This window comes from Mus musculus, chromosome 4, assembly GCF_000001635.26.
Source record: "Mus musculus strain C57BL/6J chromosome 4, GRCm38.p6 C57BL/6J".
NCBI lineage: Eukaryota > Metazoa > Chordata > Mammalia > Rodentia > Muridae > Mus > Mus musculus.
The window spans coordinates 132,654,995-132,678,551 of record NC_000070.6 but is presented as its reverse complement, the minus strand read 5'-3'; the positions used below and the strand labels follow the sequence as shown (position 1 = coordinate 132,678,551).

General features: G+C 41.5%; 1 protein-coding gene across 6 annotated transcripts in view; it reads right to left on the bottom strand.

Moving 5' to 3' along the window:
* Eya3 (EYA transcriptional coactivator and phosphatase 3) overlaps positions 1-23,557 on the bottom strand; it is an 85,741-nt gene that overhangs the window by 46,214 nt on the left and 15,970 nt on the right. For 3 of the 6 annotated variants that reach the window (XM_006538537.4, XM_006538540.4, NM_210071.2), the window contains exons 2-6: positions 21,764-21,859; positions 16,614-16,657; positions 11,318-11,397; positions 8,297-8,363; positions 5,520-5,656 (exon numbers count right to left, since the gene is read on the bottom strand). In XM_006538537.4, coding sequence (XP_006538600.1) covers positions 5,520-5,656; positions 8,297-8,363; positions 11,318-11,397; positions 16,614-16,657; positions 21,764-21,796 — 361 coding nt within the window. In that variant the 5' untranslated portion in view covers positions 21,797-21,859. Of the gene's footprint in view, positions 1-5,519; positions 5,657-8,296; positions 8,364-11,317; positions 11,398-16,613; positions 16,658-20,935; positions 20,975-21,763; positions 21,860-23,557 lie in introns of all 6 variants that reach the window. The other 3 variants (XM_006538538.4, NM_010166.3, NM_211357.2) reach the window with 2 other exon arrangements.

Genomic DNA, 23,557 nt, shown 5'->3' with positions numbered 1-23,557 from the left:
TGTGCTGATTCATGCCTCCCCTCCCCCGCCCCCACGTGCATACATGCACGCACACACACCTCCTTGCCCTATAGCCCACTCTGCCTGGCATTTCTCTGATAGGTCTTTTGGCTTTCTCATCACATGCACTCACTCCATCACTTACTCTTTTCCCCTTCCATGACTTTCTGGTTACAAGAGCCCTCTCTGCTTATACACAATTTAGACCTAGGTTCCACATACAAGAAAACATTTGGTGTTTGAGCTTGGCTTGTTTTACTTAACATAATTTTTTTTAAATGCCATGATTTCATATTTCTGGGATTTGTTTGTTTTTGTTATTTTAGACCTTGAACTCCTTCCTGACCCTCTTGCCTCTATTTCAGAATGCCACCACACCTGGTTGCAATCCTGCTGACAGACAATAAGGACGGTTCCATTTCCTGACTACTGTGATAACCACTGTTATCCAAGTACCCTGTGGTAGCTGCCCTAGTGTCCTTCAAACATAAGCGAACATGGTGCAGCTGGGCCACACGTGTTGGGGTACATTGTGTGAAGGTATGTCTCTACATTCAATTGTTAATTCTGTATCACTGGTCTCATATTTTGTAAATATTCATTTTTCCTTACCTGCCTAAGGCATTTTAGAATTGACTTTAATAAAGAGCTGTCGGCCAATAGCTGGGCAGGAAATGGAAGGAGGAACTTCCAGGTAGAAAGAGGGTTGTAGAAGAACTGAGAGGCAGGAGATTTGCCAGTGGACAGAGAGGTGAACGCATAGATCAGAGTGGAAAACAGAGGTAGAACTGGCCAAGTGGTGGTTAGAGTAGTCAGGAGACTGCCCAAGAAGAGGCCTAAACTTTAAAATATTAGTAAGCGCCCATGTCATTATTTATAATGCTGCTGCTGGGTCTAAGATAGCCCCGTTATACACAGAGTAGTTCAACTTAACTTTTTTGAAAAACCTCCACAATTGCTATACAAATTTACATTCCCAGTGACCATGGATATTTTTAAGAATGTAAGTTACAGGGCTGGTGAGAGAGGTGAGGCCTGGTTAAGAGAATGTCCTGTCCACGCAAAGGATCTGAGCTTGGTTCTCAGCTTCCACAGCTGTCTGCAGTTCCAGTGCCAGGGCATCTAACACCTCTGGCCTCTATAGGCATTGTTCTTAAGAGTACACACATCCTTACTTAAATGAGTGTTGCACTCATGTGTGCGCACCCTCTCAAACAGGATGTGTGCACTTGTGGGTGGGGCAATCAGCCTTTGGGGAGCGGCTCTCTCCTTGCACCTGTCTATGGGTTCTAGGGGTTGAACTCAGGTTGTCAGACTGGCACTTCAAGGGCCTTTACCTGCTGTTATCCTGCTGGTCCCAAGTAAATGACTGCTAAAGACACTGTGGCACATGCCTGCTACCCCAGCATCTGAGAAGTAGAGGCAGGAGGATTAGGAGTTAAAGACCAATTAAAATATATACAGAATTCAAAGCCAGCCTGATCCAAAAGAGAACATAAGGCCTGTGAGGTAGCTTAGCCTGTAGAGAGAGGCACTCAATGCAGGCCTGATGGGTGTTTGGTTTTCCTGATCCCACAAGGTGGCAGCACAGGACTGCCCCTCACACTCACGCCTGTACTCAGTTACAGGCACACAGACTTAACAAAATTGAAACAAAACAGATACAATAACCTTAAGAAATATGACAAACAGGGCCAGTGGTTGAGAGTACTTTGCTAGTCAATCGTTAGGACCCGAGTTTGCATCCCAGCGCCCATGTAACAACCTATAGGCATGGTTTCAGTCTGTTCCTGGTCTCAGGGCTATACTGTGTGGACCGAAGCCTGCTGGGCTTGGCTGACTGTGAGCCTACCCCAAAACTCAGAAGCCAGGTTCAGGAAAGACTCTACCTCAAAGGGATGAATGAGACAGAGTGACAGAGGAGGGTACTTAACCTTAATAACCTGCTTCTGCCTGCACCTGCACACACCACACCCACACACACACACACCCACACACCCCACATACACACACACACACACACACCCACACACACACACCCACACACACACACCCACACACCCCACATACACACACACACACCCACACACACACCCCACACACACACCCACACACACACACCCCCACACACACACCCACACACACACACCCCCACACACACCCCCACACCCCCACCCCCACACACACACACACACACACCCCACATACACACCCCACATACACAGACGCACACAAACAAATATATTACAAACATATCCTATAGCTTCTCTGGAAAAGTGGAAGAAAATATATCTGTCATACACACTGTCCCTAACCTAAATCTGTTATCCGTAAGTCTCACATACTACTTATTGAAACACAATGAACAACGCCTTGGGGAACCGTTGAGAGGCTTCAGGAAAAAGGGCAGAGGGCCTTTGACTTCAAGTTCCTGTTGTTTCCTGGACTGCTCTTAGCCATGATTTCATACCTCCTGTGTTAAACATTTACATTCCATTTATAAGACATATTTATTCTTGTTGAATGTCAGAATATAGCTACAGAACCCAATCTGGTTAGTATACCCTGGATCTGGTATGGCCTTCTGCCTTTCCTGCTTTCCCAGATATAATCTATAGTATGTGCCAGGCAACTGTGTTTCAACTGCTTTGTTCTCAGAAAGTCCTGAGAAAGGGCTGCTCTGTTAATATTTAGTATATACTTATTGGCATTTATTTACATGGTTTCATGATCATGTTTTTCTGAACCTAGCCTTCCTTGGATCATTGCTTTGTTACACTGGTGTATAAAAGTACACAAGTATGATTGTCTACAGCATCGGACTGTGTCTGCCTCTTTCTTTCTTTCTTTCTTTCTTTCTTTCTTTCTTTCTTTCTTTCTTTCTTTCTTTCAAGATATTTTCTTTATTTACTCTTCTCTTCTCTTCTTCCTTCCTTCCTTCCTTCCTTCCTTCCTTCCTTTCTTTCTTTTTTAGTTTTTCGAGACAGGGTTTCTCTGTGTAGCCCTGGCTGTCCTGGAACTCACTCTGTAGACCAGGCTGGCCTTGAACTCAGAAATCCGCCTGCCTCTGCCTCCCCGAGTGCTGGGATTAAAGGTGTGCGCCACTATGCCCGGCTTTTATTCACATTTCAAATGCCATCCTGAAACCTATACCCTCAAAGATCCTCTGATCCCAGGTCCAGCAGAGATCTGTGTATGTAATCTGTGTACTTAATTATTACAAACATTCAAAATTAACAATTACTCTTTTTAATACAATACCTTCTCAAAGTTCTCAGCAGAGTTCTATCTACATAATTTCCTTTTTTAATGTGAGAGAGATGTGATGACTATAAAGGGCACTGTTAGAAAAGACACAAGGAGCACCTTGTGAGGTGTTTTATTAACTGAGTTTGGGGTAAGAAAAAAACTTTATAATTCAACAACAAATGGGATCAAGTATTCAGTGATCACAAATTTTGAGCAGAACGAGGAAGAAGAAATATGAAAATAATTACTGTACAACTGCTAGCCTATTATGAACCATCTGAGGAAAGCTTAGCTTAATATATGCAATAATAAATAACCACGAGGCTGGAGAGATGGCTCAGCAGTAAGAGCACTGGCTATTCTTCTAGCAGTCTTGAGTTCAATTCCCAGCACATACATGGGTTTACAACTATCTGTAACTGTAGTCCCATGGGACCCAATGCCCTCTTCTGGTATGTAGATACACATGTAGACAAACACTCATATACAAAAAAATACATAAATAGACTTTTTAGAATTATTTTGTATAAATGAAAAGAGATAACCACACATAGCTGGGTGAGGTGGTGCAAGCCAGGAATCTGCAGAACATCAGGAAGTCTGCAGCAAGAGGACCCTACCATGATTATCATCTAGGAGTCCTATGTGGGGGACGCCTGCAACCCCAGCACTTGCGAAGCTGAGGCTTTAGAATTAGAGGTCAGTTTAGCTATAAAACACTTCCTCAAAAAACGAGAGAAAATGAGTCTTTGGAGTCAGGTGGAGCACATCTTATGTAGGGTGCAAAAGGCCATGTGACAAATCCCTAGACAGCAAAACCAGCAAGCATACAAACAACTTCAGGTCTTAGCATTTACCAAGGAGCCTAAGAAGGTTACGAAGCCTAAAAATGAGACAGCTGTCACTGACACATGACACTGGCCAAGTGAACCAATAGAAGTAGGTATGGAGAAACTAAAAGCAGGCAACATTAAAATGCCCCAAAATCTGTGTAAGAATTTCTCTAGAAGTTAAAAAATAATCCTTAGCTTGTTTAAATGATGTCTCAAAGATGTAACTTTTTTTAACTAAAAAATTTTTTTAGATTTATTTATGTGTATGAGTATTTTGCCTTCGTATATGTGTGTGTGTGTGTGTATGTATGCCTGGTGCCCAAGGAGGCTAGAGAAGGTGGTAACTAAATTCTTAAAACTAGAGTCACAGACAGACATGAACTATGGGTCCTGGCAACTGACTCTGGACCTGTGGCAAGAGCACCAAGTGCTAAGATATCCCTCCAGCCCCCAAACATAACTTTAACACGTTAAGTTAAATTAATATTAAAATTTAATATTATTAATTTATTTATTAATATTTAGTGTTATCAGTGTTAAAACAGAGGAGCAATAAACATATTGTACATATCTATAAATGTATACATGTGTAGAAAATTTGGGGCTGGTGAGATGGCTTAGTGGTTAAGAGCACTGACTACTCTTCAAATCCCAGCAACCACATGGTGGCTCACAACCATCTGTAATGAGATCTGACGCCCTCTTCTGGTGTGTCTGAAGACAGCGACAGTGTACTTTTTTTTTTTGTTGTTCGAGACAGGGTTTCTCTGCATAGCCCTGGCTGTCCTGGAACTCATTTTGTAGACCAGGCTGGCCTCAAACAAACAAAAATCCCAAAAAACAACAATAAACAGAACAAAACAAAATAAAACCCTACTATGAGACATAGTCTAGCTGAATATTTAGATTTAATGATTTTAGCTGAAATCATTCTCCTCACAATGCATTTACTAGGTTTACCTTAGCACAGCACTATGTCCTATATAAAGTGAGTCTAGTCAGTCTCTCAACCAATGATTCCATGCTTCTAACTGGTGTGATGGTGCCCACCTGTAATCCCAGTATTCAGGAAGTTGAGGCAGGAGTACAGGAACTTCCAAGGTCACTGGCTACACAGCAAGTTCAAGACCAGACTGAACTAATGTAGCAAGATTTTGCTTCAATAAGGCAAAGGTGAGAAAGCACAGCTCAGTGTCAGACCTCGCATGGTGGGAGCATGGAGAACGGGGCACTCGATCCAAGGGTCAGAGTCAAGAGCTTGGAAATTATCAAATTTTCGTGGGTAACCAAATAACTATAGAAAACCGTAAGCGTAACTTCTACCAAACGCTTAGTAAGTAAATACTCCTCACCAGCCACGCTTGCTTTCTGAGCAGGGACAGAGGGTTCTGACTGACGAACACATCCTTGAGAACTGCTCACAACAGGAGAGCTTACCGAAAGGAGGTAGTCCGTAAGTTTGGGTTGCCTGAGGGTAGACAGCGTAGGGTTGAGATTGCTGCAGTGTCTGGTACTGAGTCTGCCCAGGATAAGTGGTTTCCGAAACAGGAACTGAGAGGATGTGTGCATAAGGTCTAGGAAAATCAAGAAAATGAAAATTTCCATATGTGGCTCACTTAATTAATGAAAATGGGCAAACCAGTTAACATTACTGAAACAAAGAATCTAGGAATGAGATTAACTTTCCACAGTAAAATAACTTTTATAAATGGTCAGAAAACCCAAGTTTGGCCCTTTTCAGGTTCCATTATTAATCTTTCCAAAGAATAATTTTATGAAAAAAAAATCAAAGTTTCAAATATCTTCCCAAGTTCTAGCTATTACCCTACAAATGACTGTGCTACACCAAGGCCCTAAGTGAGAATCAAGGATGGCTCACTCAGTGATACCCTGTGTTTGGATAATGCTAAAGTCTGGGCTGCAGACAGTCAGCTGGGAGAGCCTTGCCTAGCACTCATCTGACCCTTACCATCACAGACCCCAGACATCGTGGCTCAAGTCTGCTATCCCAGGACTTGGGAGGAGGAGGCAGGAGGATCAGAAGTTCATGGCCACCATTCACCACAGAGGGAATCCAGTCATCCTTGACTATGGAGTGAGTTTGAGGCCAGCTACTTAAGACAGAAAACAAAGCAAAGCAACACTTTAGGACAATGAAGAATGAACAGAACAGAACTTGTCACCCAGAGCACTTGGCCAACCACAGTTCTAAGACAAGCAAACTGAGGCTGATGGAGCAAGGACAAGCAGCCGCATCAAAAAACAAGGTAGCCAGGTGGTGGCACATCCCTTTAATCCCAGCACTTGGGGAGTAGAAGCATTTGGAGCTCTGAGTTCGAGGCCAGCCTGGTCTACAGAGTGAGGTCCAGGACAGCCAGGGCTACACAGAGAAACCATCTCAAGAAAACAAAAAACCAAACAAAACATACATTAAAAACCAAACCAAACCAAACTCAGGAAGTAGAAATGTGCTCCAGTATCCTCAACTTGTCTGTGAAACAGGAGCCAGCTTGGCTAATAGACTTCAGAAGTCACTTTAAGCTTCAGCACACTGCCACTAATTGGTGCCAGCCACACCAGGGACAGCCAGGGAATCAACTTCACTAGTGAAACCACAAAACTTCACCCTGACTTGCTGACTTGTAGATATCCACTCTACAATACCATATATATATGTATGTATGTGTGTGTGTGTGCATCTTCTACTTATTTGGCATATTAGGTTGTATGAAAAAGTGCTATTATGTATCATCAAAGTTTTAATAAATAACATAGGGTAGAAGGGTTATATCTTAACAAGGCAAAAGATCCCCCCACCTCCACCTCCACCCCCAACCCAAAAAACCATCTTTGGAAGCAGATAATAAAGAAAGACTAGAAAGAAGTAGCGTGTGCACTGAGCAGGTAAATTATCCACAAAATAGAGACAGGGTGTTCCAGGGCAAGAATAAAGCCCTGGCAAAGGAATAGAGAGAGGAGGCAAAGGGCTTCAGCGTCCAGGAGGAAGCCTTACTCTAATCCTAATGGAGGCACACTGAGGAAGGACAGGAACATGTAAAAAGGAGAAAGATAGGAGTGTGGCCCTCAGTGCCAGGCTAGAGTTCAGACAAATCCAAAACAACTGGAAGGCCCTAGACTCACTGCTTTCTAGAATGGATTTAGAAGGGTGTAAAAATGGAGGTCTGGTTAAACAAGGAGATGAATGCAATGGTTCCAGTAAGTGGGGAGGGGGTGAGGAGGAAGGCAAAGGGCACAGCTGAACAAAGTGTCTGAGTGCAGCAACTGCTTATACTTAGGGATGGATTTGCTGTATGCAACATACTCATGTTCTAACAGTCTCAGAGACTTGCATTAGCCAGATCTAAGCCTGAAACATAATTCAGATAAGAGTTGTTACTCAAGTCACATGAGAGTACTTTGAAACAGTATCTCAAAACAGTTAATTTCCAGATATTGTAAAGAACATACTCTCCTTTCCCATGCTTTCACAAAAAATACCACGTTAGTTAGAATATTTCAAAAGTGAAATGAGAAGACTCATTATCCCAATCTTTAGTCTCTGAAACTAATAACACGGTATAACTTACATAGCAGAAAGCTTGTGGAGTTGAATGGCACACCAAGGAAACAAAGCAGCTTCCTTTCCTAACAGCCTGCTAGGGATCTCGCACCTCTGCAACCAATCTCTTCATGAATCCCGCATTTGTAAGTACATAAGAATGCGCTGGTTTAATGGGTGCAGTTGTTTCTGTGTATGGGCACAGGCCCATTCTTAATACACAACTGCAACTTGCTACAAACATTGCTCTGTACCCTAACCACCTTAAAGATGACTAAACTGGTTGTTGGCAAACACTGGCCTTATGCTGTGAAGGCCTAAAATGTACTTCTTTGTAACTTCAACCTTTATGCTTATCCCAGCTCAAGCTCAAAGGTTTGCAGTTGCTGATCTGAAGAGATGCTGAGCTGTTTTTACTGATCCATACGTCAATGTAGAGAAAGGATCAGATCACATGAGTGCCATGATTAATGGGTTCCTATGTAATAGTAATCTATTCCAGCCACTACCTGATTTGTACAAGGATGATACATAGAGTATGTTTAGATGTGATAAAAATTGGAGTAAAAGACAGAGAACAAGGGAGGTGAAAAAAGTTAAATATTAAATTTGTAATGAGCCTAGAGAAAAGTTTGGAAATAATTATTCAACTTACTTTGCAGAATACATTTGTGAGGTATAATCATTGGATGAGCGAGGGATGTAATCGGTGCATGTCATAACTGAAAGAAAGATATTATTAGGTAAAAAAATTAGAACATTTTAAAAAGTAATTGGAAAATTTATATATCTTACTATATAGTTCTTCAAGGTGAATAACACACAAGCTGGATGCCAAAAAATTTCCAAGAGTGCAAAGAAAACTCCTCATCTCTACATTTACAGACCTGTATGTAGAGTTTAAAAGGCAGTGAAAGAAGCAAGACAGGATGGAGGGGGATAGATGGACACAGAAAACATCTGAAAGGAAGAAGCTAATCTTTACTTCCTCATCACTGACCTCAACTCTCTATAAAGCAAAACGTCCTAGGTGCTCAGGTATGCTCAGTGGAAAACTTAGAAAGCCAAATCCATACCTAGGAAATCACACAGTGCTTCCTCAATGTCCTCAGACTGGATGCTTACTCCAAGTGGAAAAAGCCCTAAGAAGGACTAGTGAGAGACAGCTTTGGTAGAAGTTTCCAATCTCACACTATTGCTACGTAGAACCAACAGCAGCACAGACGGGAGCAGGTTTTTGTATTATCACTTTCTGCTCTATACTAAAGGCTTAAAGTCTGGCCAAGCAGATGCTCCAAGACTTGCAGTGAAGTGTCCACCTGGTGTCCTCTTGCCCTCCATGACTTTATCTGGAAAAAGCTGCAATGAAAGCTTGACCATCAAGATCACAACTGGGATAAAGGCTATAAATCTACAAATATGTGGCTCAAGACTGATAGGTGCAGAAAGCCACTCGTTAGGCTCCACTGCAGTTCATTATACACAGAGCTGCACCATAAATACTTGGCCAGGCTCCTGCCCTGTTCTGACTTTAGCATCACAAAAGGAGCTCTTCTGTTGCCAAGATGGACTGAAGAGGAATATCTGGCTTATATGTAAGCTACGTTCCCTGAAAAAGTGACTTGTACAGAAAGGAAACGTCAGGAGAAGATAAGGGGCCATTTCATAACTGGGAGAAAGACAAACTAATACCTATGAGTTTATTACAAAAGGTATGGTCCAATGCCATTGTTTGAGGTCTTTAAAAGATTATTAAAAGCTTGAAGATCACTTTTATCTGTATTCAGACTGACAGAAATGAAGGTTATCTCAATTAGATACTAATATTTTATCCATCCTGGGACATAGACTAGGGCAGTTCAAATTCTGTGAGATGATTTCCACTCCATTGACAGGTACTCAAACGCTTATCAACCCCTCCTCCAATGACAGACTAAGCCTGGAGCTTGGCAGTACCTGGAAACAGTGATCGATTACAAAGTCAGGGCATAACCCGATATTATACAGTAGAGGGTTTAAAGTAGTACACTGCTTTGGACACAGTAACAATGGTGAGGATGAGGCACAGAGCAGAGGTATAACTGCACACCATCTCATCAGCTCAGATGGATGGAATAAGGAAGACAGGGAAGGAAGTGCAGGATGACAGTGAGACAACGTCCTAGGATGAGCATGTTTGGGAGAAGATCTACTTAGGTAAAAGGAAAAAAAAAAAGAGCTTCTTACATATTATATATGACTTTGCTTTCAGACACTAACGATTAAGTAGGCAGTTGGATACACAAATGAAATCAGAAAAATCACACAGGAAATAAAAATGTGGTATTTGGGCATGAAGCTCCACGCCTTTAATAAAAACACTCAGGAAGCAGAGGTGGGTGGATCTCTGTGAGTTCAAGGCCAGCCTGGCCGACCTAACAAGTTTCAGAGCAGCCAGGGCTACAAGAGAAACCCTGCTTCTAATCCCTAATAAATTAATTAGGCATTTGTTAGCAATGTATGACATTTAGAGGAATGTAATGGATGGAAGCATCTCTGAAGATGATGTTAGCTTAGAACCCAAGCCTGAGGCCTTCTAACATTCAAGTACAGCTAGAGGAAGGGTCATCAAAGAAGATAAGTGAGAGGAAACATGCTGAGACACAGACTATGAGGAGAGAGAAACATCTACTAGAATTGGCAATATGACAGCAATTGAGGACCTTGCTAAGCAGTTTCACAGGAAGAGAGACAAAAGAAGGTAAGTCAACCAGCTGAGGAGCGAACAGAGGGAAACCAGCAGGAGCAATTCCTTTCAGTGGTTCTGACGTATCACGACACACAGAGACCTGTATATAAAAGATGGCAGCTACCAGAGCCAGTGTCTGAGGAGAATTAAGAAGAAGAGTGAAATCTGCAGGAGTGGAGGGAGATAAGCATCATAGCAAATCTTGGGGAAGGCCAGAGAGGACACAGAACACAAATACAGGACTTATAGTTGATAAGAGCAAGAACCCCTCCAGTTCTAACAAGGAGGACATAAGAAGGTATAGATAGGAACACAGGGAAGCCTAGAAGTGGGACAGTGTAATCACGGAGCTGCTTGTGTGAAGCTTTTATCTGAGAAGACAGAAGTTAAGCATGAGGACAGGTGAGTGAGTCCTGAGGTTTTCAAAGACGCAGAGCTGTAAGTTAAAACAGAAACAGTCATTAGAGAAACGAAGAAAGGAAGCTAGTTATGACTAGCTGTAACTACTCAATGAAGTATATAATTCTATCCAATAATGCTTAGTTATCTGTGCACATTTCTAGAGAAGAGAGAGAGTTGAGTTAAATTAGGATTGGGGTTTAGGATGAAAAAAATATAAAAGACATTAAGACTGATAGGTAAGATTCCTTGGTTTTAGTCAGGCATTAGCCCACGGCTTTTTTGATTTCTAATAAAATGCTACTACTTTTAGAAGTTCAACCTGCAAACAAAACTGAAGTCACCGAGTATGACTCCTTGATGAGGCTATCCATGAGGCTTGCCCTCAGCTGGTATGTCAAAGATGCTTATCAGGGTACACAGTGAACAGGGGAGAAGAGCCTAGATAGTCTGGACAACCCAGACTCTCAGTGAAACCCAATTATACAAGAATAACATCATGTGGTTATGGAAACACCACATCCACGGTGCATAAAACATGGTACTTACTTTCCTCTGACATGCTGAGATTTGACGCAAGGCTGGATGTCTCAGGCTTCTCATCACTGGCATCTGGGTTGTTTACTTGACTAGGAGAATAAAACAAGCACAGGAGGCCTGAGCTGCTGCAATGCTCAACCCATCATAAAGTCAAACCCATCTCCTCCTCGGCTAGCTCAGTGAAAAGTAAATCTAGATCTTTCTAGTCTTAGTTTTACGAACTAAGTTGAAAGAAGGCCAGGGCACTACCTTCAGCCTTCGACTGCTCTTTTTCATAGCCCTAGATTCCTTGAAAATTTTGTATCACTGGGAAGGCTCAGCTAAGTCACAGACTAGTCAATTTTTTTTTCTCTAAGATCACTCAATAAATCAACCCTGAATATCTAACAGTGCTATCACTTTAAAAATATTATATACATTGTATATGGATGGACCATAATGTGTCGACGTGTTTATACTATGAAACAGTGAACCAAGCTAGTTAACACACCCATTAGCTCACACACTTACTCTTTGTGGTAAGAACATTTGAAATCCATTCGCTGGTTATTCTGAAAGATACAGTACCTTATTTCTATACTTTTCTGTGTATATGTTACTTTGGTTAAAAGTATAACAAAGTAGGGAGATCTCTTTTTAGAGACAGTGGGTCATCATCAGCTACAAATCTTAATTTGAAGTTTTTAGAGATTAAATATATTTGTCGCAGAGGAGTTCTGAACCCTTAAAACTGTTCAGTTTGGTGTATTTCTCCTATTAAGAGAGTTCAGTTGGGTGTGTGGTGCACACCTATAATCCCAGCACTGGGGAGATTTAAGGCAGAAGGATCGGGAGTTAAAGGCCATCTTCTAATAAATGAGTCTGAGACCAGCAGAGGCTGTAAGAGTCCCTGAGAAACTACAATGCCGCAAGCATGCCCTAAAGTTCTGCAATAGGTTGAGTCCTTTAGAATGTCTTCCTCCTTTTCTTTCCCTTTAAGTCCCAGTACTTCATCACTTCCAACCACAAGAGCATACTGGTTAGAGTACAGATTCTAAGCACATGGAGTGACTCACTCCTACTTCTAGTACTTGGGATGCTGAGGCAGGAGGATTTATCATAAGTTTAAGGTCAATATGGTTTATAAAATTAGTTTAAAGCCAGTCTGCAAAAACAGAATGAGACCCCATCGTGAAAAAACTAGTTAACTTTATCACCGAGTGCAAGCATTAGAGCTGGAATGTCAAGTCAGAATTCACATTCCAATAGCTAGCTGGATGCAATAGCTAGCTGGATGACTGAACAAGTCACTAAACTCTCCGGCCTGTCTGTCAGTGAGGACACAAACAGAACCCACCTCACTGGGTTAGAAGGGTAAGGACATAAAAAGTAGGCAAGTCCAGACACAAGAACACAGTAATCACAGCTGTTCTATTTCTGTTTTCAGCCATGCACCCTTCCCACATTTACGTTGCCTGATAAACCCTGTTTTACTTTTCTCCCCAGGGAGGAAAAGACTCCTGCGCCAGAGGCACGGTATCTGAGGCTAAAACTGCCTAACTGAGGTAAAGCAGCAGCATTTAAAGCTCTCCTGTGGCCTCTGAGGCTAACCTCTACTATCAAAGTACTACTTAAAAAAGAATTTTCTTCTGATGTATTTTAAATGTTAAATTAATTTTTCAGTTACATTTACTTGTTTGTTTGGTTGATTGGTTGGTTTTGGTTTTTTTCGAGACAGGGTTTCTCTGTGCAGCCCTGGCTGTCCTGGAACTCACTTTGTAGACCAGGCTGGCTTCGAACTCAGAAATCCGCCTGCCTCTGCCTCCCAGGTCTCACAAGTGCTGGGATTAAAGGTGTGTGCCACCACTGCCCAGCTGTTTTTTGAGACAGGATCTCTGGCTGGCTTGAAGTTCAGTAAGACGGGCCTCGACTCAAGTTCATAGATCCATCTGCTTCTGTTTCCTAAATGCTGGGTGTAGAGGCATGCATCACTATGCCTGCTACATTTAATTTTTTTTTAACTATCATTTTTTAATGTATATGAGTTTTGCCAGCATGCATGTATGTGAACCACATGTGTGCCTGGTACCCACGGATCCAGAAGAGAGCATTAGATCTCCTAGAACTGGAATTACAAACACTTGCGAGTCAGCATACGGGTGCTGAACAAAATCCTGCTCCTCTGCAAGAGCAGCAAGTGCCTTTAACGGCTTAGCCTGGAAATTTCATTTTTAATGTTAAAATTTCAAAGTTCAATTTTACCTCTGTTCAAATGATTTCACTTTTGAACACCAAACTACTATCCAAGTTAGGACCATGGAAATTAAAGAGAAAAAGAAATAAATGACATAGATTAGTTATACTGGAACAAACCGAAATGGCTAAATTATTATAGTGACCTGAATTTGAGATAAAAGTTAAGGACTTCTGAATCCCATCTCAAATCTGCTTTAATAGAATTCACGCAAGGAAGAAATTGAAATTGGACCCAAATTTCTGACTGCAATGATAGTTTATCTTTCCTGTATATTTGGGATAAGTTAAGTTTCAAACTCATATCCACTGCTAAAGAATATTTTTAGATCCTGAATCTCAGAAGTAATATGACCTCATATACACTGGGCATACCATCTCCAAAGGGCGTTTGATTCTAGAATTTTGTTATAGTCTGCTTCATATGCAACACAGGGTGCACAGACTAGAAACACACCACCAAGACAGTAAATTCACTCTAACTTTGTTAATATTTAAAATTGTCCCTAGAGAAATTATATACTGTCTGAAAATATTATTACCTTCAGAACATATAAATGTAAATTTTTGCTTAACAAAAAATTGCTTAAAAAAATAAAAATGACTTAAAAAGGTCAGACTTTATAAACTGCACAGTTCAAATACTTTCTCATTCAATAGAGTTCCTGTCTATTATCAATGATTGATTGATGAAAGAGAAACATAAACGTATTATTCATCCTTAAAAGGAAGGATATTCCTTCCTGTGGTGACCCATGCCTTTAATCTCAGCACTCGGGAGGCAGAGGCAGGTGGATCTCTGAGTTTGAGGCCAGCCTGGTCTAGAGAGTGAGTTCCAGGACAGCCAGGGCTACACAGAGAAACCCTGTCTCGAAAAAAAAAAAAAAAGGGAGGAAATTCTGGTCCATGCTATAGAGACTTTATGCTGTATGTATGTATGTATGTATGTATGTATGTATGTATGTCTTTTTGACTATGTACATAATCTTATAGCCCTTTACATGAAGCTTTTAGAATAGTCAAGCCCACAGACTAATGTCACAAAATCAGAGCAGAAACAGGTTGGGGCGGTGGGGGTGGGGGTAGGGATGTACAGGGAAGTTTTCAGTGTGGGAAGGCAAGAAGTTAGAGATGGATGGGGCTGACAGTCACACAAGTTTAAGGGCTGTGGGATGTAGCTCAGTGATAAAGCTCCTCCCGGGACACACAAGGCGCTGGATTCAATCCATAGTATGGTAGATGGAGGAGAAGGTTTAAGGGCATGGTGGCTCAACTCTTTAAATCTCAGTACTGGGCTGGAGAGATGGCTCAGCGGTTAAGAGCACTGACTGCTCTTCCAGAGGTCCTGAGCTCAATTCCCAGCAACCACATGGTGGCTCACAACCACCTGTAATGGGATCTGATGCCCTCTTCTGGTGTGTCTGACAGCTACAGTGTACTCATATAAATAAAACAAATGAATCTTTAAAAAATAAAAATAAATAAATGAATCTCAGTACTTAGGAAGCTAAGGGTCACAAGTTAAAGGCCAGCATGGTGTACGCAGGAAGAAGGGGTAAAGGGTACATTTTATGTTAAGGTTACTTACTAATAGATTTAAACCTTATCAAAGAGGGAAAAAAAAGAGAGAGAGAGAGAACTTCAGGAAAAGACAAAATTAGTAGGTGCTTTGGTTAGCAGAGCAGGAGAAATGACTTCTCAGAAGGAAAGAGAAAGCATCCACGGCAGAGCTGACGAGAAGCAGGATGCTTTTATTTATTTATTTTTACATTTTATTTATTTAATTTTTTGGTTTCTCAAGACAGGGTTTCTCTGTGTAGCCCTGGCTATCCTGGAACTCACTCTGTAGACCAGGCTGGCCTCGAACTCATAGAAATCTGCCTGCCTCTGCCTCCTAAATGCTGGGATTAAAGGTGTGCGCACCCACCACCTGGCAAGATGCTTCTTTTTAATATCTCTTAATTTGCCTTTGAATTAGGTAGCAAGTTCCCCTGCTGAGTGAATAAAAAAATGGGAATTAGGGCTGGTGAGATGGCTCAGTGGGTAAGAGCACCCGACTGCTCTTCCGAAGGTCCAGAGTTCAAATCCCAGCAACCACATGGTGGCTCACAACCATCTGCAACAAGATCTGACTCCCTCTTCTGGAGTGTCTGAAGACAGCTACAGTGTACTTACATATATTAATAAAATAAATTTAAAAAAAAAAAAATGGGAATTAAAGAGAAAGGGAGGAGACCAGAAGCAAAGATAAAAGGAAGGAAGATTTAGGATGATTCTTAGACACTGGAGACCAGACCCACACGCAGGTGTCTGCGCGAGATGAAAGCATCCACGGAACGAGCCTGCGCCCCCAGTGCCAACACAGTGTTAGTGACGGGGCAGGTGAACAACCTGGGTCTGAGAAAAGTTGTGGGTGTATTGGCAAGTAGATTGGGAATATGTATAGAATAGGTGGACAGTTGTGTTGATGCAAGAACATACTCTTGCTGGCAAGCACAACACTGGAAAAGAGCAGAGAAAGCTAACATTCCCAAGTCTGTCTACATACAGTAGTAGATGATGGCATAGGAGACAAAACGTGTGGTGCTAAAAAGAGGCCTCCTTTCTACAGGAGTGGACAAACATCTAGGGCATCACACTCGACTGATAGTTAATGCCAAATTCTATATTTGCCTTATTTCAGTCTCTTCTTCCAAGTTTGTATACTGTATATTTGACTGAAGAATATATCATTTTTTCATTTGAGTTTCTCTACAAATGCCTGAAGGCATAACAACAAAAGATTTATATACACCTTAGAGGAAAAGCTGTATTGGAGGAACAGTTGTTTGTTTTTTTGTTTGTTTGTTTGTTTGTTTTGCAGTGGAGTCTTGCTAAGTTGCCCAAACTAGTCTCTGGTTTGGGGTTTAATAAATCCAACTAAAGAGAAGTTTTAATCTGAAATCAAGTAATTTCCAAATGAAAGGTGACAGTGAGAAGTAAGAGGCAGTCAGCACAAAGCACACCCCACACCAATCAGCACGAGGTAAAAATTAAAACAGATGGTTAAAAAGAAGCCCAGTTTTACAAATACCTTAAAGTCTGTTCTCTTGGTTCCTGCATCTTGGCTTTTTTCACCTGTAAACATCAGCACACACAGAAATCAGTGCAGTGATCCGACTCTGAAACCCTAGTTCTTCAAACACAGCTGTGTCTTGGCATCTCAAGCAGCAGGGCTTGAGGGACTCTCACTATAGGAAATTCTGTAGCCTCCGGGCCTTTATATTACCTCACATAGTTCTCATGTACTTCCGCCATCTTTCAACCACTAATAATATGTAACACAATGTAAGCACTGTGTGAATAGTTGCTATACTGATTACTAGGGATTAGGAAATGGGAATGCCTGAAGACTGCATATACTAGAGATAGCCTCTGCCCATTATATCCACCTTCAGTTGGTTAGATACTGACACATACTGACTGACAGTTGGGAGAGAAGTTTGACTATATATTAACTAATATGTTAGTGTTTCATTTTGTTCTGACCTCAAGTGTCATTACACATAAATGTGGAACTTTTGTAATAGTAGTTACTTTCAATAAGCCAAACAAGAGGTTGAAGAACTCCAGGATGGCATGCGGACCCTAATAAAGAATCTAACCCCACTATAAAAGTGGGAGAAGGAGATGTAGCCCAAGGAAGGAAAACAATGTTTTAAACAGAAACTAAATTAGGGAAAAAAAAAAAAATTCAACGACAGTTTACTACCTGCCATAATTTTAGAAGAGAAAAAGGTTCAGCTATTGTTAAACCACCAGGTTTACACCTTTAAATAATATCCTATGGTTTTAACTCAATTGAGAGCCATAGTATGATAACATATTCATTTAGTCTTAGTGCTGTGGGGGAACAGGACAGGTAGAACTCTGAGAGTTCGATGTCAGCTTGCTCTATAAAGCAAGTTTCAAGGACAGCCAAGGCTATAAAGAGCCTGTCTAAAACCAAACAAGCCAAAAAAAAAAAGAAAGAAAGAAAAGAAAAGAAAAATAATTAGCCTAAGGTGAAACCTGATAAGCTGAATAATTTAGTGAGGTAAAGAGGGAGAACTTGTATCAGAGAGTGGAGAAAAGCTGCTATGTTCAGAAAAAAATATATATATATATAAAAAACAGGCAGAAAGGGTTTACTGATAGTAAAGAACACGAAATTCAATGTACTGAAAACCCACTGCACCTACGAGTAGCATGTCTGAAGGAAGAGATCATGACAGCAGGCAGCCTAATCACCAAGATCCATCCTTAAGAATCAGGTTAGGGAGCTCAAGTCGACCTTGAGGATAACAGGGAGCCTTTGAGCACTTGCGAGATAACACAGTCTACTCTGAACTTTAGGCACCATTCTGATAAAACAAAGATAGAAAATGGATAGGAAGGAAACATTGAGTGTAAAAACATAAAGAGGCTGCTGGACCAAGGCAGATGGGAGCCGATGCCCTAAGTAAGTTTCTGAGTAAACTGAAGACCACAGCTGACTGTGCTGGGTTTGGATATACTTCCCTATATTGTCCACTTCATTATAATAATGTTTAAACTGTGTGCTAACTTCAGGAATTAGATAGGGATGAGTTGCTAAACCAAATTGCTTGAGACACAAAACCACGTACACACATCCACACATCCGAGGAATCCGGTAACAAACGAAGGGGAATGAGGTCAGCAATTTAAAGCATTTGTCATCCCTCTAACAGGGAGGGGGGGGGGAATAAAGCCAGTATTCCTTATTCATAGTGTAACCTGCCAAAACAGGGAATAAAATGGTAGACAGTCTCCCCCTTTTGCTGGTTTCAGGACAGGGTTTCTCTTTGTAACAGCCCTGGCTATCCTGGAACTTGCTTTGTAGACCAGGCTGGCCTAGAACTCATTACTCATAGAGATCTGCCTGTCTCATCTCCTGAGGGCTGTGATTAAAAACATGTGCCCCCACACCTGGCTAAGTAGATCCTTTTTCATTTTTTTTGGAAAAACAGTCACATCTAGCAAATAATAATACCAGGCTGCACTTAGCTAATAAGGAGAGGAAACCATCAAATTACAATATAGTTTTGTAATGTTATCATAAGCAACCTTACAAAATATGGCAATCCTACGTACAGGTGGAGGACCCTTTCTTTCTCTCTGCCGGTGTAAGACTCGGCTTGAATAGAGAAAACAAAGAGTAACTAAACCTAGGAAATACTCAAAGGCGAGCTCGGAGATGAAGCACCTGCTTAGCATGAGCGAGGCTCTGGGTTCAATCTTTAGTAATGAAGACAAGAAAACAAAAACAAACAAGTAAGACAACCACCACCACCACCACCCACACACCCACACACCCACACACACACACTCACCCACACACCCACACACACACCCACACACTCACACACACACACACACACACACACACACACACAGGAAATAAAAAGTAAGAAAGGGAGGAGAGGGCTCACTGCAATTTACAGAGCGAGCATCCATGAAAAAATGATGTTAGCATTACCTGGTGCTCCGAAGAATTTGCCAAAATTTTAGTTCATTTGAGCCACTCATTCTAAAAGTTGAAACTGTCAACATTACTACCAAATGTCACAAATTCTTTCCAGGTTCTCAGTCTGAGGATGCGGTTAATGTGTTGACATCACAGCAGCACAGGTCTGCAGTTCCACACCCACTCCCACCCCCTCCCTGCCATTGCTGTTGAACAAAGCAACAGCAAAGCAGCAGCAGGGCTCCGCAGCTGTTCCAGATGTCTCGCTCATTCGCTGCGACTTTTTCTGAAGAAAATCCAAACTGCTCTGATAATTGTGGCTCTAAGTCTCAGGTCAACAAGACAACTGATTAAGTAGCACGTGACTGTGCTCTGAGCACTCAGAGGCAAAGGCAGCAGGACTGCCTGTAGTTTAAGACCACCTGATCCTGAATCACAAACTAGGATTTTTGTCTCAAGGAAACAAGTGGGTTTATGAAGTAAAACTTACTAGTCTGGAAGGTGGTGCATTCCTGAAATCTCAGACCCAGGGAGCTTAAGGCAGAGGCTCAGGAGTGTCAGGACAGTCTGGGCTTCTCTTAGTAAGACACTGCCTCCAAAACAGAAAGGACCAGTTGGGGAGACTGTCCTTGATAGCCTACAGACTACTCCCCTCTGTGCAAGAGAAAGACTGCAAGCAGAGCTGACTCGGTCGTTCCTTCTGAGCAGACTGCAGCAGAGCCAATTGTTCTATTATATTTGGGATCTCTACTGCAACCTGTGGACAGCTGATCTCCTGAAAATAGACCACTCTTCTTCTAAAGTCTTTTCTTTAAACCGTAAGTCCTCCATGTTTCCTTGGATTCTGTACTTGTCTACTTGGCATCTACTAATTATAGGGCCTACCTAGAGGACAAAGCTGTTTGTATCTTACCTAGAATCTACCTAACGGAAATACTCCTTCTTTAGATATTGTTTGAGACAGGGTCTCATGTAGCCGGTGCTGACTTAGAATGCATTTTGCAGCAGAGGCTGACCTCATGCTCCTGCCTCCACTTCCCAAACATCTCCACTACGGTTTCCATTGATGTGATCAAAAGCCACTTGGGCAGCAAAGGATTTATTTCATCTTACACTTCCTGGTGGTAGCCCCTCACTGAGGGAAGCCAGAGCAGGAACTGAAGCAACAACTGTGGTGGGTGCTGTTACAGGCATTAAGGTGGGAGCCATCTTCTCAATTGAGACAACCCTAGCTTCTGTCAAGTTAGCAAAAAACAAATCACTATACCAAGTGTGGGACTCCTGGTCTGCACCAGCTCAGCGGGCCACCCAAACTCTTACATTCCTGTTTTCCCTGTTCTCAATCACAAAACAGCCGGTTAGAGCTCCTATCTCTAGCTGCATATGTAGCAGAAGATGGCCTAGTCGGCCATCACTGGGGAGAGAGGCCCCTTGGTCTTGCAAACTTTATATGCCCCAATACAGGGGAATGCCAGGGCCAAGAAGCGGGAGTGGGTGGGTAGGGGAGCAGGGCGGAGGGAGGGTATAGGGAACTTTCAGGATAGAAATTGAAATGTATATAAAGAAAATATCTAATAATAAATAAATAAATAGAATTATTTTAATGAGTCAGACCATTTCTGTCTGTGTCATCTTTATGTAGAAAATCTAAGGAAGACTAAGGTCATGGTGTTCCTTGGCTGCTTTCTGTCTCCTTACTGACACTGGTACCCTCCCTGTGATCTGTCGGGTGCAGTGTGCCTTTTCCAACAGCACTGACATGTCCATGTGTTCACATGGTTGCCCTGACACATTTACACTAGGAGCACAAGCAAATAAGAAAGTGAGTTTCTCTAACAATAACCACACAGCAGACATTGTAGGTTTAAAGTGCTGCTTCAGTGTCTTACCTTCCTCTAACGTGTAGGCTTTGCATAACGCCATAGAAACTGAACAGAGCATGAAGGGACGGAAGCAGAGTAGAGGAGATGAGCCGTTAGCAGGTTAGTCTCACAGTTCTTGTTACTTTACTTAGGAAGGGAGTAACTAGTGAGTCCCATTTCAATAGTATGTTAACATTTACATAAGTCTTTGATTTTATAAATAGACTTTTGTCTTACTAAACACTCGGGGATGCCATTCTCCTCGGTACATTTAGTATCTATAGTTCAACTGTTTGCTAACAGTGCACTTCCTATATATGCTGTTCAGGATGATTTCAACACTATCACTCCCCTGATTATTAATAACTCACAAGGATAGGGAATCACATTTAATAATTTCAAAAGGTCTCCTTATCAGCTGCCTGTGTCTCCCTAGCTTTTACAGTTACCTTGGCTGAGAGGGTAACAGACGGCAAAGTAATCATGACTATGCTACTCTCACACATACAGAAAGGGCAGTGCTCATCTGGCAATGCTGAGTGCACCAAAGAGAGTCCTTAGCATTAAGGCAGCCAAGTTTGAGTTGAACATCAGCATGTCAGGCGAGGTAGTGCACGCCTGCGACCCCAATCTGGGAGGAGGAGTGAGGTAAGAGGATCGCACATTTGAGGCCAGCGGAGACTGCATATAGCCAAGCAAGAGAACATAAAACATTGCTTTCTTAGAAGAAAATTACTAAGGAACCTGTTCTTTCCTCCCATTTCTCATTTGGACTCTGTACGTGCAATTGAGTAATATTCAAATCTCTTAGATTTGCTTTTATACAACCAAACTGAACTTGAAGGAAAAACTCACCGGTTGCTCTGGTAGGTCTTGCTCTTCTTCCATGAGGACGACTATCTCCTAACACACTTAGGGGACTGAATTGCAGGTCTCTGCGGTCTTCACAAACTGTGTGTAAAAAGAGGGGAATGCAAAGCTTTATATGCTTATAAACTGTTATCATCGAGGCCATCACAGAATAACTTTTTAATATTTTGCTACTCAAGCTAGCATTCTACGTTAGTTCCAATCTTGAAATCTCAAACTTGCACGTGGCTCCTCAACACGTTCCAAGTCACGAGAGCTGTACACAATGACTTACTTCTGTAAGTAAGGCCCTGCAAAAGCCAACACGTGGAGCCACTTCTACTGGTTACTATAGTGCCTAATGCATTAAACACTTTACAATGACAGCCATGTGAAGATAATAAAACAATTTTTTTTAAGGATTAGGGTTACATTTAAAATGATAGAGACTGGTCTAGCAGGTCAGTAAGTTATGATAACATCTAACCTGCTTTAATGTGGAACATTTACATAACTGTTAACAGACACACAGAATGGCTTTAAATAGGACAAACTGGAAAATCAATTAAATATATCACAATCAACTATCTATCTATATGTAATCAATTTAAATGAAAATGTAATTCTTCTGGATCTCGATAAAGCAAATAAACAGGTAAAGTGAAACCTTAAATATGAGAATTAAGGAAAAATAATTATGTAAAGCTAGGATCCAGTTTAATCTGAAATAATGAACTTCCACTAAATATACTAGGCAATTATTTAAATAAATCTACTTTTCAAACCCTACTCCTCTGGTTCTAGTTTTTAAACAAAAGAAGAAAATCACCATCTTTGACCTGCTCACGGAATACATTATAAAAAACGAAATCCTCCGTCCCTACTTAACCAAGGCTGGCTGTTTCCCCGAGAAATGCTGCTTAAGTCTCACCTGTAGGATTCCTCCTACCAACTTTGTAACGAAACGTGACAGACAGTTAAAGTAAGTTCAGACTCCTGCTGCAGCGATAATGAAACAAACAAGAGAAGCAGAGAAAACCAAAGCCTTTGTTTCTGCCCGTACCCACTCAACTTGTGTGGCTCTCGTTTGTACAATACAATATACTGTTTAGAGCCACGCATAAAATCAGGAAAGGACAGAAAACAATTACAAGCAGATGAAAAACTTTAACAATTAGATGATAAAGCTTTACTCCTTCCTCTGCTCTTAAATGTCAAAAGAAAACCAGTTTAAAGGTCAGAAGTATTTGATGCTCAATGCACTCACGTGTGGCTCATGCAGAGCCTCAAAAGCTGTGTTGCAAGTATATGACGCAGACAATCTGCACTGTGGAATTACAGGATGCAAAATGAAAGCTCACGGCTACAACCTTCCCCGACTTGTTTTGCTCAACACAGAAGAGTATAATCTATGTGACCATGAAACTGATTTGTAACTAAGAAAAAATGAACACTTTTTGTCTTACCAGTTTATGATTACTTTAATTAAAATCTCTGTGTGATGACTGCACTATGCAAACATACATTAGTAAATGTATACCTTCAAACCGTAAGAGCAAACAAAATAGGATCAGATTATTAGAGAAACTGAGCGTCTTCACTCTTTAGTTGTTGACAGTGAATCTTACCGACACAGAAAGTGAGTGATAACACTTCATGGTTTCTCAATCAGGATATAAATGTAAAAACTGCAGTCTAAAGTTTTTTCAAGAACTGCTCTAAGCAAAGAGGAAGGGGAATCTCTTCCCTGAGGCAGAGTTAAAATGTACATCGGGATAGGGGAAGGTGAGGACAATTATT